We start from the raw sequence: 16,361 nt of genomic DNA on the forward strand, positions 1-16,361 counted from the left end.
TACACGTATGTGGGGAAGGAAGCTCAGGAAGAAGCTGAATCTCGCTGTAGTCCTGAATGGACCATGATATGATCAGGGGTGAAATATCTGTCCTTAAATATTTCATTGAGGGTATTTGGCATTCAGAGATTAGGCAACATCAACTGATGAATGGAGCTGTCTCCATTTTAAATTGGCATATTTCCAAGATGGCGCCCAACCCATATGCGTGCTAGCCACAGAAACAGATCTACAAACTCGTATCACAGTCGCTCCACACTCTTAAATCTCTATTCCCACAGCAACATTTCTTACTTGAAATATGATCACTAAACGTTATTCCCTCATGTATCTATACACTGTAAATGGATCGATTGTAATCATGTATATTCTTTCTACTGACTGGATAGCACGCATCAATAGCTTTGCACTGTACCTCGGTGCACGTGACAATAAACTAAACTAAACTGAACATGCCTCAGGCAAGCAAATATCCTCCTCTCAGTGGATCGACTCTCCAGCTGTAGCCAAGTGAGCCTCACCATCACAGCAGTGATGGGATGGGGCATTCAGCATGAAGCTGTAGGCATGGGGGTTGTGCCTTGGCTATCTTTACAGCGGCTCTGTTTGTTCACTGACCGCCTGGAATGGTGCTGGAAGGTCTCTCCTGGTTTGCAATGTAAATTCCATTTATTCAATGCCTACAGTTAAAATGGTGCAGAGGGAATGTTTTATATCAACTTGCTTGTTAAGGGCCTACCTTCCTCTAATTCTGGTTTGTAGATTCCCACCGTAGGCTTTTGTCCTGGCATATTCATGTGCAGTAAATGACCTACTGTGCTGTGGCTTTTAAACAAGTGGAAGGCTGCAGAACTGACCAAAGCACCTTTGCCATGAACTGTTCCCTGCTGGCCATCACCCCTCACCCCCACCCTTTCCTGCATCCCACTCCCAATCATCCCTCCCTTGCCAGGGAAACTTTGAATAATCTTTTTCGTAAACACTTTAATGTTGTCGAATCTTGGCCAAATCCAGGATTTATTTAATGCAGTATTTTCTGATTTTATCTGAGTTTGTTGTTTTCAGAAGAACTGTCCATTTAATCATAATTGAAATGGTAATCTCGTGTTAAATTCTGTGAAGTATCCCTGACAACATGGATACAGGCTGGAGAGCACTTCAATAGAAGAATACTGTTGTGAATACTGATGAGCTATTGAGGTCATAGAAATGATCCTTCTCAGTGCCAGTATCTTCTCCCCCTACATTTACAGAACAAGGGTCTTCTATCAACCTGTGTAGGAAGGAACTGCAGATGCTGGTTTACACCAAAGATAGACGCAATATGTTGGAGTAACTCAGCGGGACAGGCAGCATCTCTGGAGAGAAGGAATGGGTGAAGTTTTGGGTCGAGACCCTTCCTCAGAACCGAAACGTCACCCATTCCTTCTATCCAGAGATACTGCCTGTCCCGCTGAGTTACTCCAGCATTTTGTGTCTACCTTCTCTCAACCTGTTCCTGACATGCATGCTATCCTCTGGGGGTGGGAGCCTAACCTGGAATATGTTCACCATTTGCATCTCTCAGTGAAAGGAAATGTTAATAATGAAATTTGCCGTTGCCTTCAATGTGCCAGCACTGCCTTTGACTGACTGAGGGGGAGTTTTAAGAAGGACCTTAAATCAGATAGAAAAAAAACGCCAATGACGTCTACCATGTAGCAGCGATCCCTGTCTTCCTACATGTTTCTGAGATCAGGCCACCTGGAACAGGATACTGGAAAGACACTTTCCAAACTCGCCCCCAATTCCACTGCAAACGTGAGCAATCCAATGACTATGTCCTCTCCCAGGCCAACATCACGGCCAATAACCACTCGATTATACTTCTTGCATTGCACTGCAAGCATAGTTGCAGTGAATCGATAAAAGTCCGATTACTGTGTACGGCATATCTGTAAAAGCAATTCTTTTTCTCTCATCCCTGTTCTTTGATCAGTTATGCAATACAGAAACTGACCTGAAAGCCCCTTTCCCACTTCCACGACCTAATTGCCGACCTCTGCCGAGTTTGCCCTTGACTCATACTCGCAGCGAGCTCGTAGGAGGTCTTCGTAACTCTTCCTCATGCTCGTGAGTGGTCTCCGCATACTCGTGGCCTCAAGTAGGTTGCGCTGTTTTTTCCAGCCTGATACAAAATGTCCACAAATTTTTTTAAAAGGTCGGCATTGATACTTTTTACTCGTAGGTAGAACGTGTAGGTAGTCGTGGGTCAGTAACTGGCCCGAGGAAAAAAAATGCAAACATGACATTTTATCATGTGATCATTTTCCACTCGTAGCTAGTTGTAGTTGGTCTTGGGTGTGGAAGACGGAGGTCGTAGATATAGTCGTGGGAGGTCGTAGATATAGTCGTAGGAGGTGGTAGATATAGTCGTAGGAGGTGGTAGATATAGTCGTAGGAGGCCTTTTACATTCGGCGAGTCAACACGACCTTGACATATTTTCCAACTCGTCTAGGGTCTTCTAAACTCCTGCATTAGGTGATCCAAGTGGGACAGGCCCTTTAGGCATACCTTGTACATGGCAACCATTGATGAACTATCCATGCTCATCCCAGTTGTCAGCACCTGGTCCATTCTGTCACTGTGAAGGCCTCGATAATATACAGGGTTGGGGAGAGAGCCTCACCAAAGGTCTATAGTTGGGATTCCGAGCCCCAGCACAGAAATCCACGAGTCAGCATTTCCCAATGAACGTTGCTTCATTCCAGTTGAGTGGGAACGGGATTGGGTTTCCAGATTTGATCATTAGCAAGCAACCACAATCACAGCTTGTATGTTGCATGCCCTCACAAGACACTTTGCTTATGAAATATGTTGAATTGTCCAAATCTGCTGTATATTACGTCATAGTTCAAATACCTACAATCGTGGATTTGTATCTATTGACTTCTTCACGGGTTTGGCCTCTGCTTTCCCTGTTTCATTTGTGTAATCATAGAAAATAGGTGCAGGAGTAGGCCATTCGGCCCTTCGAGCCAGCACCGCCATTCAATATGATCACGGCTGATCATCCAAAATCAGTACCCCATTCCTGCTTTTTCCCCCATATCCCTTGATTCCCTTAAACCGAAAAGCTAAATGTAACTCTCTCTTCACATTCCATATATGACAGGTTGACGAATTAGTGTGAAGTGAAGGCTGATAAAATTGTGAGCTCACTAATATCTACCCACATGGCTCTGCCAACACAGTTGTGGAATGAAATAATGTGTCACACATGCTGTGTGAAGAATGAAACTTTGCAGGGGCATAGGTTTTCAATTCAAAAATGAATTAAAAAAAATTAAAAAAAGACCCAGGGTTCTCACCCCATTAACTTTGGTTATAGCTGTCCTTTGAATAGAAGGATACAGAAAGCCTTGGAGGCCAGTCGGTTAGCAGCCTGGATGAGGGGGAGAGACAAAATGAGAAGGGATGATAAAAATGACACCATGCTGGAGTAACTCAGCGGGTCGGGCAGCATCTGTGGATAACATGGATAGGTGACGTTTCACAGAGTGCTGGAGTAACTCAGCGGGTGCAGGCAGCATCTGCTAAGGATAACGTTTCGGGATAGTTTCGGCCCGTTTCTATTTACAGAAGTGTTGCCTATTTCCTAGCTCCATAGATGCTGTGCACCATAACTCAGTGGGTCAGGCAGCATCTGTGGAGAACATGGATAGGTGACATTTCGGGTCGGGTTCCTTCGCACTCAACCAGCATCTGCAGTTCCCTCTTCCTACACGATGAAAATGAGCTGTCTGTCTGTCTCTGTCTGTCTCTGTCTGTCTCTGTCTGTCTGTCTCTGTCTGTCTGTCTCTGTCTGTCTCTCTCTGTCTCTCTCTGTCTCTCTCTGTCTCTCTCTGTCTCTCTCTGTCTCTCTCTGTCTCTCTCTGTCTGTCTCTGTCTGTCCATATGGGGTTGCAGGCATAAAGATGATAAGTGGGTTCTGATGCAGCTCCCTATTTTGATCTCAGTAGCCATCTGTTCTCAAAGCTCCTGATGCAGCGTTACAACATACTTCATCTCCTCCCTGCATTGCATCCAGTTTTGTTTTTTTTTTCCTTTCCCCCATTTCCCTTTCCTTCAGCTCCTTCTACCATTTATTTTATTTTGCAATCATTCTATACTCTGGCATTACTACCTTTGACACATTTGCCTGCTGGCTGCTTAGCTCCCACGTCATCAAACCCTTGCGCTTTTAGAACATAACAGTGTGGAGCTGAGGAACAGCCCATGATCTCTGCGCTGTGATGAACAGTGTTTAAAGGATACAGAGTCCTTGATCATTCTTAACATCAACAAATCACATGCCTTAAAAAAAAGATTCATCACTTGCTAGGGGATAATTCTGAAGGCACCAGCTGCCTCTATGGTTTGTTGTTCAAGGAACATTGCCTGCTAACACAACTACGGAGAAATGCAAATGTGGAAACAATCACAATTGATCCGAGTGGAAGAGGCACAGAGGATAATCGCAGAACTGTATCCGACCGACCGACCAAGCATTCAATAGCTCATGCAGACCAGCAAATGAACATAGGAACCTTGCCAATCTGCTTAGTTCATTGCATGCACTGATTCACCCGGGGACTGAATCTGTTTTGCTGAGATGTACAGCTTGCTTTGTGTAATATTAAACATTTGCACAGACGTTTCCATCATAGAATGAGGCTATTAGTTCATTCTGCTTTTACTAATATTTAACCTATTCGGTGCCTTGTCATCAGCTGCCTTTTTAGGGGGGAGGGGTTGTGATGGGAAGAGCCCTAACATGATGAATCTTGATTGGCAGCACCTCTTGGTTCTGTGTTTGGGGTCTCAAATCTATTTTTCACCTTCTCTGTTGTCTTTGTTTTAATTTTAAAATATAGAAAATAGAACTGTGCACACTACTGCTTGTGGTTGAACCAAACTTCAGTATGTTCAAATAACATTTCTGCTTTTCATTTCTGTAATAAACCAGAGTACTTGTTTAAAACCGAAATCCTTTCATTATTACATCACTGCAGTTAGTGTCATTATCCCCAGCCCCTCTACCCCTCCACCCATCCAAACTCTTAATTTTACAAGGTGTAGAAGGCATTTTTTCCTTTTAACAAAATATACCAGCTGATACGTGAGATGATGTTTGCTTGCCACTTAAATATCCACAGTGCAAGTATTAATGTTATTTTACGTTTTGTTAAAATCCTCATCTATTTTGGCCGAGGTGTCTCCTTGTTTTTAATTCCCCTACCCTGGGGAAATTGTTAATCTCATCTAATCCCTCTGTCACTTAATTACAGTTTAACTTTGTTTTTCTAATATTTCGGAGTGAGAGATTCCATTATTGTCCCTTCTGTTGTCGAGAGCATTAGTCTATTGGTCCCGGGGTTAGTTCTGCCTCTTATGTAGAGGAATCTGCCTTGCTGTCTGACCAGCCTCTGACACCGATCCCTTTACTATTAATTATGTATAATTCAATACTGCCTCTACTATTGTTTATTTAATTTATTTTCCATTACGCGTTTTGTGTTTATTTATTCAAATTGTTTATCACTAGTTGGGCTTTTGGCTAAAATGAGGCAAGTTTCTTACTGTTGAACTTCGCTATATTTCAAATGGTACGTGACAAAATTATTTTTAAAAAACCCTCCAGAAATGCATGATTGCTATAGCGAAATGGTTTGTCTCGTGCTTGTTAACATTACAGACAGACACGGGCCATAGATCCAGTTGAGAATTCTTGCTCCATGTGAATTGTTTTCCTTTTCATCCAAGTCCATCTGCGTATCCCTCTCAAAAATCAAACCAGGACAGATGGATATCAGAAAAAACTAGTGTTACTTTGCAGTCGGACCAACCGCCTTTGCAGGGAGATGGACAGAGTTTGTGTTTCAAGCCAATGTATCTATGCGTTATTAAATATCTATCTTATTATTCTTTATCAATGTCCATCACTTGTCTCCCAAGATGGACTCCTGCAAGAAGGAACGTGTGGTTAAAATGCACAGTATGCAATTAGAAAATAAATGTTTCTTTGCTGTTGATGGTTTGAGAGGAGAAACTGCATGTGTGGTGGGGTGAGAACATGGGTTTAAAGTGAGACGTGACAACATTTAAGGGTCAACGCAGAGGGTAGTGTTTATCTGAAATGAACTTCTGGAGGAAATAATGGAGACAAATGATTCCAAAGGCATATGGACAGGTACATGGATCGTGATATATGGGCCTAACACAGTAAATGGGATTAACAAGTATAGGTATTGTGGTCAACAAGGCTGGGTCGGGCTAAAGGACCCATTTGCGTGCTGTCTCTATCATTTGCTGAGACTCTATCATCACTTCCTCACTGAAAGTGCAGGGGAAGTTTCCATAACCTCCTGTAAAAAAAACACTAGATAGACACAAAATACTCGAGTAACTCAGCGGGACAGGCAGTATCTGTGGAGAGAAGGAATGGGTGACGTTTCGGATCTCCAGAGATGTTGCCTGTCCTGCTGAGTTACTCCAGTTTTTGTGTCTACAGTTTAAACCATCATCTGCAGTTCCTTCCTATGCAGAAAAAACTAGTTTGATTTGGATCAGCTGAAGCAGCGTCTCTTTAAATGATAACAATGTCCTATTCAAAGCAACACACATTAAAAGAATGTAGCATCTACTTTTTCTGGAACTAAGGCATTTAGAACAGGCTTACCTGTAGAAGGCAGAGAGAGGGTGGTGAAGGAAGAGTAATATTCTTGCTGGAGGTCTGTGACTAGTGGCGTTCCGAAAGGATCTGTGCTGGGATTCTATTGTTTGCGGACATAGAAATGTTGATGGGCCATTTGTAAATTTGCAGACCACACAAAAATTCGCAGAGTTGTGTATAGGGAGGAAGGTTGCCAAAGGATTCAGCAGGATTTAGCTCAGTTAGAAATGTCAACAGAGAACTTTCATATGGAGGTTAATACAGACACATTGGGATGTGAACTGTAAAGAGGAAGTGTACTGTTAAAGGCAGGACCCATAACAGCGGGTCCTTGTGGTGCAAGTCCATAGCTCCTGAAAGTAGCACCAAAAGTACATCAGAGTGGTAAAGAAGGCAACAGTTCTTTCTACGTTTTGAAGGCATGTAGTTTGCTTGCCTTCACCGGTCGATGCACTGAGTATAAGAGTCAGGAAGTCATGTTGCAGCTGTATAAAACATTAGTTGCATCTCCGCCCAGCGCGGCCTGCGGACTTTGGGAGCCGCGGACTCCAGTAGGAGGTGGCAGACTCTGATGTCCAGGCCGCTGAGGAGGTCCCCCAGCCCCGACGTCGGACTGACACCACCCCGGCGAGCGGGCCTGAACATCGGGCCGCCCGTAGTGGCGACTGCGGAGGGCTCAGGGAGGCCCCGACAAGGGTGAATATTGGGGAACATAGAGGAAGATGACTGACTTTGGTGCATTTCCTCACAGTGGGGAACTTTGATTCTGTGTGGGGATGTTTTTACATTGAACTCTATTGTGTGTTGTGTTCTTTATTTTTATTGTATAGCTGTATGGTAATCACATTTCACTGTGCCAATAAATGTATGTATCACATTTGGAGTATTGCCTGCAGTTGTGGCTGCCCCATTACAGGAAGCATGTGTTGTAGGTACAGAAGAGGTTTATCAAGATGCTGTCTGGATTAGAGGTCGTAAACTATAAAGTGAGGTTGGACAAACTTGGATTGTTTTCTCTGGCGTGTTGGAGGCTGAGGGGAGACTTGATAGAAGTTTATAACATTTAAGAGAGGCATAGATTGGTGGCTGCTCAATCTTTTTCCCAGGGTGGAAATGACAAATACAAAGGGCATGGTTTTAGAGTGAAAGGGGTAATGTTTAAAGATGATGTGTGTGATTTTTCCACAGTAACGGGTGCTTGGAAGTGCTGGCAGGTTGTCGCAGATACGATAATGGGATCTAAGTGGCTTTTAGATGGCCAAATGGATATGAGGCAAATGGAGAAATATGATTAATGTGCAGACAGAAGAGATTTGTTGAACTTGGTATCATGTTCGTTACGACATCATGGGCCAAACGGCTTGTTCTTATGCACTTCTACATTCAATGAAAATGGCTTTAATTTCTTCATAAAACAGTAGTTCTTGAAATGAAATAATGATAAACTTGACATTTCTCCCCTTTCATCTTCATCACAGATGATCCACAATTATATGGAGCACTTAGAACGGACCAAACTTCACCAGTTACTCGGGCTAGATTTGCAAGAACCAGGAGCGCACAACAAAGTTAGGTAAGCGTTTTAGAATTTGTTGTCCCCTGTCTGGTTGAATAGAAATATCGATGCTTTTCTGAAACATGTGACCGGTGACCCATTTGCCTAATGTCAGAGCAACAAACAATAGTTTAGCTGTGTCAGACGATAGCTTTGTACAATAGAGCTGGAGCTGGCTAATAGGCTGGAATTAAAATAACGAGCATTGAATTAATAGCTGGAATTCTGTTGATAGAAGAGCATTTAATCAAATGCTGTCTGTAGAAAGCTGGTTTACAAACCTCAACTTTTTGCTTCTGGTTATTCTATTGCAAGAGCTCAGCCTGACTATTCAAAGTTAGATAAAAATGCTGGAGAAACTCAGCAGGTGAGGCAGCATATATGGAGAGAAGGAATAGGCGATGTTTCGGGTCGAGACCCTTCTTCAGACTGACTGACTATTCATGTTGAATAATGAGGACTTCTTTTATGTGCATGTATTATGTGAGCAGATGTCTTTTTTTGCAACCAATAAGTGAAGTCGCTGAGGGAAGGAAGGAGGGAGGGAGGGAGAACAGTGAAGCGTTGGTTTCTAGTACTGCAACATTGATACTGAGGTGATCAGCTGCATGGTTTTGAAGCATGAACCGGATGATGTAATTGTGTGTGTGTGTGTGTGTGTGAGCTGCTGCAGAATGTAGCTGGCTGGCTGGCTGGGTGTGTTGATGCCATTGTTCACTGTCGCTACTTTTGTGGCTGTGGGTGACTGACAGAATTTTCAGTAGAAGGATACACCCTCAGCCGGCCGTAACCTTCCCCTCGGTGTTCTGGTCTCTGAACACAACCATGCCAGCACACAGCCATGAGTCCTGGTTGCATGCTTCTGTTTGTGTTTGGCTTTGTTGGCGGGGCGGTGGTCATTAATTCAGCTATCCTGGTGTCGCTGTCTGTTTTGCTGCTGGTGCATTATTCCATTTCAACGGGCCTTCCAGCGCTGACACAGAATCTTCCACGGAAAATCAGGTACTGGGCAGTCCTCTGGCCTATATCTTGTGCAAATCACCGATGGGTCCTTCCATTATTTATATAACGTAACAAAAGTACATTAATTAGTCTCTTTTCTCTTCTATAGAACAGGTAAAAAGGCTTTGGATGTAAATGAAATAAAAGAATACCCATTTGACTTTAGAAGGTTTTAATTTTGCTTACTGAATTGTTGAAAAAAAATGGTGTATTTGAAGGCAGTGGGTTTTTTTTCTGAAGTATTGGGGATTAGGAAGATTGTGTTATCCATTCCATCTGAATGAATAAGTTGCTCGTAACTGATTGCATAAAATGGTTGCATTGTACTTGCAGTCTATGAATGTAAGTACAGGACTTGCATGTGAGCCAGGGCTGGTAATCTGCAGCACACACACTTTTATTACTTATTTATCACCACTACATAAAACAGATTGTAAATTAATAACAATATACTGTAACTTGCAATTTACTTTCTATTTAGTGAAGTTCTAGTTGTATGTGCTTTAAAACTATTGTTTTAGTTGCCTCATCTTCTGTGTAATTTTAATTACTTAATTTAATGAACTGAACGTCCTTTGTTTATTTATTGAACAATATATTCTCTTATTCGATACTGTAATTTAGATAAATGGCGATGCAATTTAAAAATACATATATGTTTCTTGCTACATGTTAACTTTAAAGCAGTCAATTTGGAGCTGAAACTGGCCTTCTGGAAATGTAATGTCTTCATTCATTCCTGAGCTCATAAACCTGTTTTGCAAATTATTTCAGTTTTCTTACTGTCGCTGCTCGGGGAATATGTGATAGCAGAGTGTCCATTTTTTTAATTGCCTTTTATCACCAAATCGCCATTCGGGTTTTTTTTTTTAATTCTTTTTGATTTTTATCAAAACAATACCAGCAAAAATCTTCATCCGTTCAAAAATGTTTCCCTCCCAGTTGCTGTGTGTTCAGCAAAGAATTGGATTGAAGGTCTCCCCAAATGCATTGGACACTGCGTGGCCCTCTCCATGGATACCCAGCAAAGGGCCAAACAGTCAGCCTACACCTCCAGTTGCCCACTGCCTCGTAGTGTCAATGGCCACAATGATGGGCCCAGTGCAGACTTTCACAGAGGACTCGTCTTCCCCATAACCTGCGGCTGAAGTGAAACCAGAACTTCAGGAGCAGCTCCTTCAAATATTTTAGAGGTACAGCATTGAAGAAGGCCCTTCAGCCCATCAAGTCCATGTCGACCATCGACCTCCTATTCACACTCGCATTCAACGTCCTCGTCCATTCCCTACACACTAGAGCCAATTAACCTACAAACCCGCACGTCTTTGGGATGTGGGAGGAAACTGGAGCACCCGGAGGAAACCCACACAGTCACGGTGAGAGTGTGCAAACTCCACACAGACAGCGCCCGCGGTCAGGATCGCACTTGAGTCTCTGGCACCATGAGTCAGTGGCTCTACCCGCTGCGCTGCAAATAGGGGTTGCACTCTCTCACAATTATAGACTCGCCCAGGCCACAGAAATGCCTGGTGGCTTGGGAGTCCATGTACCAAACCTTTTGCATTGTATTACTTTATATGGCACTCTCCGCCTTGTGTCAGGTCATTGACTTAAGGAGGGGTTGTTTGTTCCCAGGGAGACCTACACTGAGCACTGTCTACTGAGAGAGGGCCAAATGGATTGACTTGGTGTGTCTAGATGACAGATGAGGAAGTAGAGGACCCTGTGCAGAAAAGCCCCTAACCCCGCCCGCCTGGTGTAATGTAGTAAATATAAACTGCACTCGCAAGAGACTGCTCGCAAGGACATGTCTGATCAGCATTTCTCAATGGCAGGGGTCATCTTGGTTGACCCCCAGTCATACTCTTCACCTTCCCCTTGACATCCAGTGATGGAACCACCAGAGTCTTCAGTCACTCACAGTAGTGACTTGTGGACAGCTCCATTGGACAACGGGTCCAACTCTGGCTGGGCTATGGGATAGATAGGAGATGTGCATTTCCGATCTAGAAGGGTATTTTTAATTAAATATACAATTGAATGATAAAAAATAATAAAGACTGGTTTGATTGGCAGCTGGTTGTAAAATAATACATCTATTAAACATCATAACCTCAAAATACATGCAGAGTGTTAATGTTGAAAGGAATGACATTGGGTGAGAATTATTCCAAACCAGAATTATTCATGACCTTTATAATGATTTCAACAGAGAAAGTTGAAATGGAGAGACACAAGACTGCAGATGTTAGAATATTAAGGGAACTCAGTGGGTCAGGCAGCACCTGTGGAGTAATGGGCAGACAACGTTTAGGATCAGAACCCTATTCCACACTGAAGAAGGGACCTGACCCGAAACTTCATCTGTTCATTGCAAATTGAATACATTCGGCCTATATTCTCTCAAGATTAGATGGTCAAGGGAAGATTTCATTGAAATATACACATGGCCTAACGGTCGATCGATTTGATCCAAGGAGGTTTTTTTTTTCCTTCACTGATGAGTGTGGAACCCAGAGTCACATTTCCAGGCTTTAAAAAGTAGGCCGTTTAGGACTGAGATGAGGAGTAACTTCTTCACTCGGAGGGTTGTAAACCTTTGACAAGACTGTGCAAAAAAAACAAGACATTAGTGTAAAAACATAATTAGAACAAAAAACAAGTCCATGGTCATGCAAGAGATAGACCATAGTGTTCCGTAATTGCACCAGAATTGGAGTTGTGTGGATTGTTTAGAGAACATGATAGTTATAAGACAGTAGCTCATGCTGAACATGGTAGTATGGTACTCGAGAAGAAGGCATTGCCTAGATGGCGGTAATTTTGACGATAGATGCCAGCACCTTGAGGCGGCGCCTCGTGTAGATGTTTTCGATAGAGGGAGGGGAAGGGCTGTGCCCATGATGGACCAGTGCACCACTCTCTGCGGCCTCCTGCGTTCCTGTGCATTAGAATTGCCGTACCAGGCCGTAGTGCAACCAGTCAGGATACTTTCTACAATACATTTGTAGAAGTCTGCTAGAGCGTACGGCAATATATCAAATTTCTTTAAACTTTAAGGAAAGTAGAGATGAGGGTGGTCCTTTTTCACAATTACATTGATTAATGTGGTGAGATATTAATGGCCAGGAATTTTACTTCATTGGATTCTTGTTATATTCTCTGTCTTCCAGAGCAGCATTGTAACTGGTTAATTTGTAATTGTCTTTCATTACCATTGTGGAGGACAAAGGACATTTATTGTCACATACACCAATTGGTGCAGTGAAATTGGAGTTACCATGCAGCAGACAAATGAGATAAACACAACACTATAGAATTTAACATAAAACATCCCCCACAGTGGAATCGACGTTTCCCACCGTGAGGGAAGGCAATGAAAGTTCAGTCCTCTTCCTCACGTTCACCCGTGGTCGGGGCCTATTTGAGGCCCCCGCAGTTGCCGCTATGGACGGCCCGATGTTTCAGGCCCTCTCGCCAGATGTTGGTACTCCGGCGTCGGAAGAACAATCTCAGCGGTTTGGAGTGTCCGAATCGGGCGCTTCCTACCGGAGACCGCGGCTCCCGAAGTCCACAGGCCGAGCTGGGCGGAGATCCAACACTGGCGACCTCGGCAAAAGATCCCATGCCACCACGATGTTAAAGTCAGCGCTGCCCGCAGCTGGAGGCTCCAAATCTCCACGGTGTTAAAGTCGGTAGCCCCAACACTCCGGAGCTTCAACACGGCGTCCTTGGTAAGGCATCGGCCGCTCCGCGATGGTACCTCAGTGCTGCGCTGAAGCTCTAGCCGGTCTCCGGCAGGAAAGGCCGCGCCAATCCAGATGGCAGGCCGCGTGGAGGAAAGACGCATCCTCGACCCGGGTAACGACTGTGAAAAACGGTTTCCCCCTCCCCTTTTCCCCTTCACCTTAAACTCTTGTCCTCGATTCCCCTATTCTGGGCAAGAGACTCTGTGCATCTACCCGATCTATTCCTCTCATGATTTTATACACCTGTATAAGATCACCCCTCATCCTCCTGAGCTCCAAGAAATAGAGTCCCGGTCTACTCAACCGCTCCCTATAGATCACACCCTCTAGTCCTGGCAACATCCTCGTAAATTTTCTCTGTACCCTTTCCAGTTAGACAACATGCTTCCTATGACATGGTGCCCAGAACTGAACACATTGCTCCAACTGCGGCCTCAACAACATCTTGTACAACTGCAACATCATAATCATACTTTATTAGCCAAGTATGTTTTGCAACATGTGGGGAATTTGATTTGCCATATTCATACCAATAAAAAGCAACAAAACACACAAAATACATTTTAACATAAACATCCACCACAGTGACTCCTCCACATTCCTCACTGTGATTGAAGGCGAAAAAAAAGTTCAATCTCTTCCCTTCTTTATTCTCATGCGGTCGGGGGCCTCGAACCTTCCGTTGACAGGACGATCTTAGCTCTCGTAGCCGGCGGTTGAGCCCTCCACGTCGGGGCGATCTCAGCACCCCCACGCCGAGCGATCGGACCCTGGGTCGGGGCTGGTCGAACCTTCTGCGACATTGGAGCTACCCGACATCGGTCTCTACCCGAGACTGCGGGCTCCTCGATGTTGGAATCCGCAGGCCGCGGTTGGAGCATCGATCCCAGGCAAGGGATCGCAGGCTCCGATGGCAAGGATACAACCCGCAGTGGGGCTCAAAGTCAGTCTCGAGCAAGGCCGCCAGCTCCATGATGTTAGACCAGAGATACAATCCGGAAAACAATCGCATCTCTGGCAAGGTAAGAGATTGGGGGGGAAAAAAGTTGTTGTGCTCCCCCCCCCATATAAAACAAACCAGAGAACATTAACACATACCTTTTAAACACACACTAAAAATAACAAAAAAGCCAAAAAGACAGACAGACTGTTGGCGGGGCTACCATCGCTGACGGTGTCAATGACCTCTCAACTTCTATACTCAATACTCTGACTGATGAAGGCCAAAATGCCACATGCCTTTTTGATCGCCTTATCCACCTGTGACTCCACCTTCAAGGAACCATGCACCTGTACTCCTAGATCCCTCTACAACACTACACAGAGGCCTACCATTCACTGTGTAGGTCCTGCCCATGTTAGACTTCCCAAAATACACCTCGCATTTCTCTGTATTAAATTCCATCAACCATTCCTCAGCCCACCTGGCCAATCGATCCAGATCCTGCTGCAATCTTTCACAACCATCTTCACTGTCTGCAAAACCACCCACTTTTGTATCATCTGCAAACTTGGAATAATAGTTGTACAACCCTTTTGCCCAACTCCCATATGCCTGTCTATTGTAATCAAACATTCTAAGTTAAATGCTAATCCCATTAGGGCTGTATTTACTCCTTTCCATCCAAGTGCCTGTCCAAGAATTTCTTTTGGCGATATCAGCTGAAGATGTAGCAAAGGTATAAGGTGAATTGTTGAAGTGATCTTCAATTGTACATTGAACAGTGGGAAATGGAAACCACTGTAGATATTCTACAGTGAAGATGAAAATATAATAATGGTGCAAGAAAATCACTCTTAATAATAGAATGTTGGTGATTATGCAAAGGAAGTGATGTTTCTGTTGTACAGATCCCAGAAGGGGTCACATTAACTGCGGGCATCAGAACCTCTGTGGAGAGACGTGCTTATTGAAGTGCTGTTCTGATTTAGCAAATTCATACCAGAGTATCTGTCGGGTGTTAACTTTAAAGTAGAATTGGAAAATGTTGTAAGGTACATGAGACACGAGCGAACCCATTTGATGGCTTCTTCCTGTTATAATTTCCTGCTAAGAATGGTGTGTATTTCAGGCATGGAAGATCCAAAGTGAAATGACAACTTAAAATGTTGTCATAGAATCATAGCTGGTTCTTGTAGCTAACACAAAATGCCACTGCTGAATGTTAATGCGGGCTGGGCATGCTATTATGTCTGTTAAACATGGATCTCAAATGTTCAGATTGGGTATTTGCAGTTTGCAGACATAATTAACACAGTAACTATCTGTTATTGGTTGTCTATACTCAGCTTATTTAGATGTTATTTAATTAAACCAGGAAAATGGAAATACCAGCCTGCACGAAGACTCTTTGGTAACGGCAAATAATCTCCTTGCCTTCAGTTTAAAAGATGAGTTCATTTATAGATTGATGATTTTCTGTAGCATTTTTTTAATGTTCTTAACTCTCGAACTTGATGTACTTGCTCATAAAGACTATTTTTCATTGGGCCCCGATGTTTGGTTTTAAAGTTGGCCCAGCCGTCATTGCAACTCAAAACAACATTGATTTCTCCACCCGTTAACAGCCCCAATAATATTGGACCTTTAACAACCAGTGCTCTTTAATTTGCAAGTTGTTTTTGCATTGTCATTTGGCACTATGGCATACAAAATAAGATAGAGATTCTGACTGGATATTATGTGACCAGACACCTGACTTGCAGCTCGTATTTGCCTGTGCAATTATTTGTTTACAGTAACCTTTTAAAATTTGCATTGTTAATTGGCACTGAGAGAGTTTGGTTGGTGCACCAATTAGTTTCTTTTCCCTCGTCTCTCACCTCTCTCTGCTTGTCTCCCACCCCTCCTACCTTTGGTCCCCCATAATTATTTTCCTATCCCCACTCTCTTCTACCCACCTTCTCTCTTCCACATTTCACCCCCCTCCTTTCTTCTTCACCCTCGGTTACTAAGGCACGTGCAGCGGAAAAGCTGCAGCCTTACAGTGCCAGATACCCGTGTTCCATCCCTATTATGGGGACTCCCTGTACGGAGTTTGTACATTCTCCCTGTGAACGCGTGGGTTTTCTCCAGGCACTCCGGTTTCCTCGCACATTCCAAAGACGTATAGGTTTGTACTTTGGTTAAAAATTACAAATTGTCCTTAGTGTGTAGGATGGTGCTAGTGTACAGACAGGGTGATCGCTGGTCAATACTGACATGTTGAGCCTGTTTCAATGCTATATCTCTAGATTAAACTACTCTCCTCACCCTTCTCTCCCCCACCTTAAACCCCTGTCCCACGGTACGAGTTCATTCCAAGAGTTCTCTCTCCCGAGTTTGCCCTGATTCGAACTCGGAGATTTACGGTAATGGCC

At 43.7% G+C, this 16,361-nt stretch overlaps 1 protein-coding gene across 8 annotated transcripts in view; it reads left to right on the forward strand.

Moving 5' to 3' along the window:
• The window catches only part of spag9b (sperm associated antigen 9b), a 132,994-nt gene that overhangs the window by 50,646 nt on the left and 65,987 nt on the right, over positions 1-16,361 (forward strand). For 4 of the 8 annotated variants that reach the window (XM_055654288.1, XM_055654290.1, XM_055654289.1 and 1 more), the window contains exon 4: positions 8,174-8,268. In XM_055654288.1, coding sequence (XP_055510263.1) covers positions 8,174-8,268 — 95 coding nt within the window. Of the gene's footprint in view, positions 1-8,173; positions 8,269-8,861; positions 9,253-16,361 lie in introns of those variants that run through there. The other 4 variants (XM_055654295.1, XM_055654294.1, XM_055654292.1 and 1 more) reach the window with 3 other exon arrangements.

Source organism: Leucoraja erinacea, chromosome 23, assembly GCF_028641065.1.
Source record: "Leucoraja erinacea ecotype New England chromosome 23, Leri_hhj_1, whole genome shotgun sequence".
In the NCBI taxonomy this organism is placed as follows: domain Eukaryota; kingdom Metazoa; phylum Chordata; class Chondrichthyes; order Rajiformes; family Rajidae; genus Leucoraja; species Leucoraja erinaceus.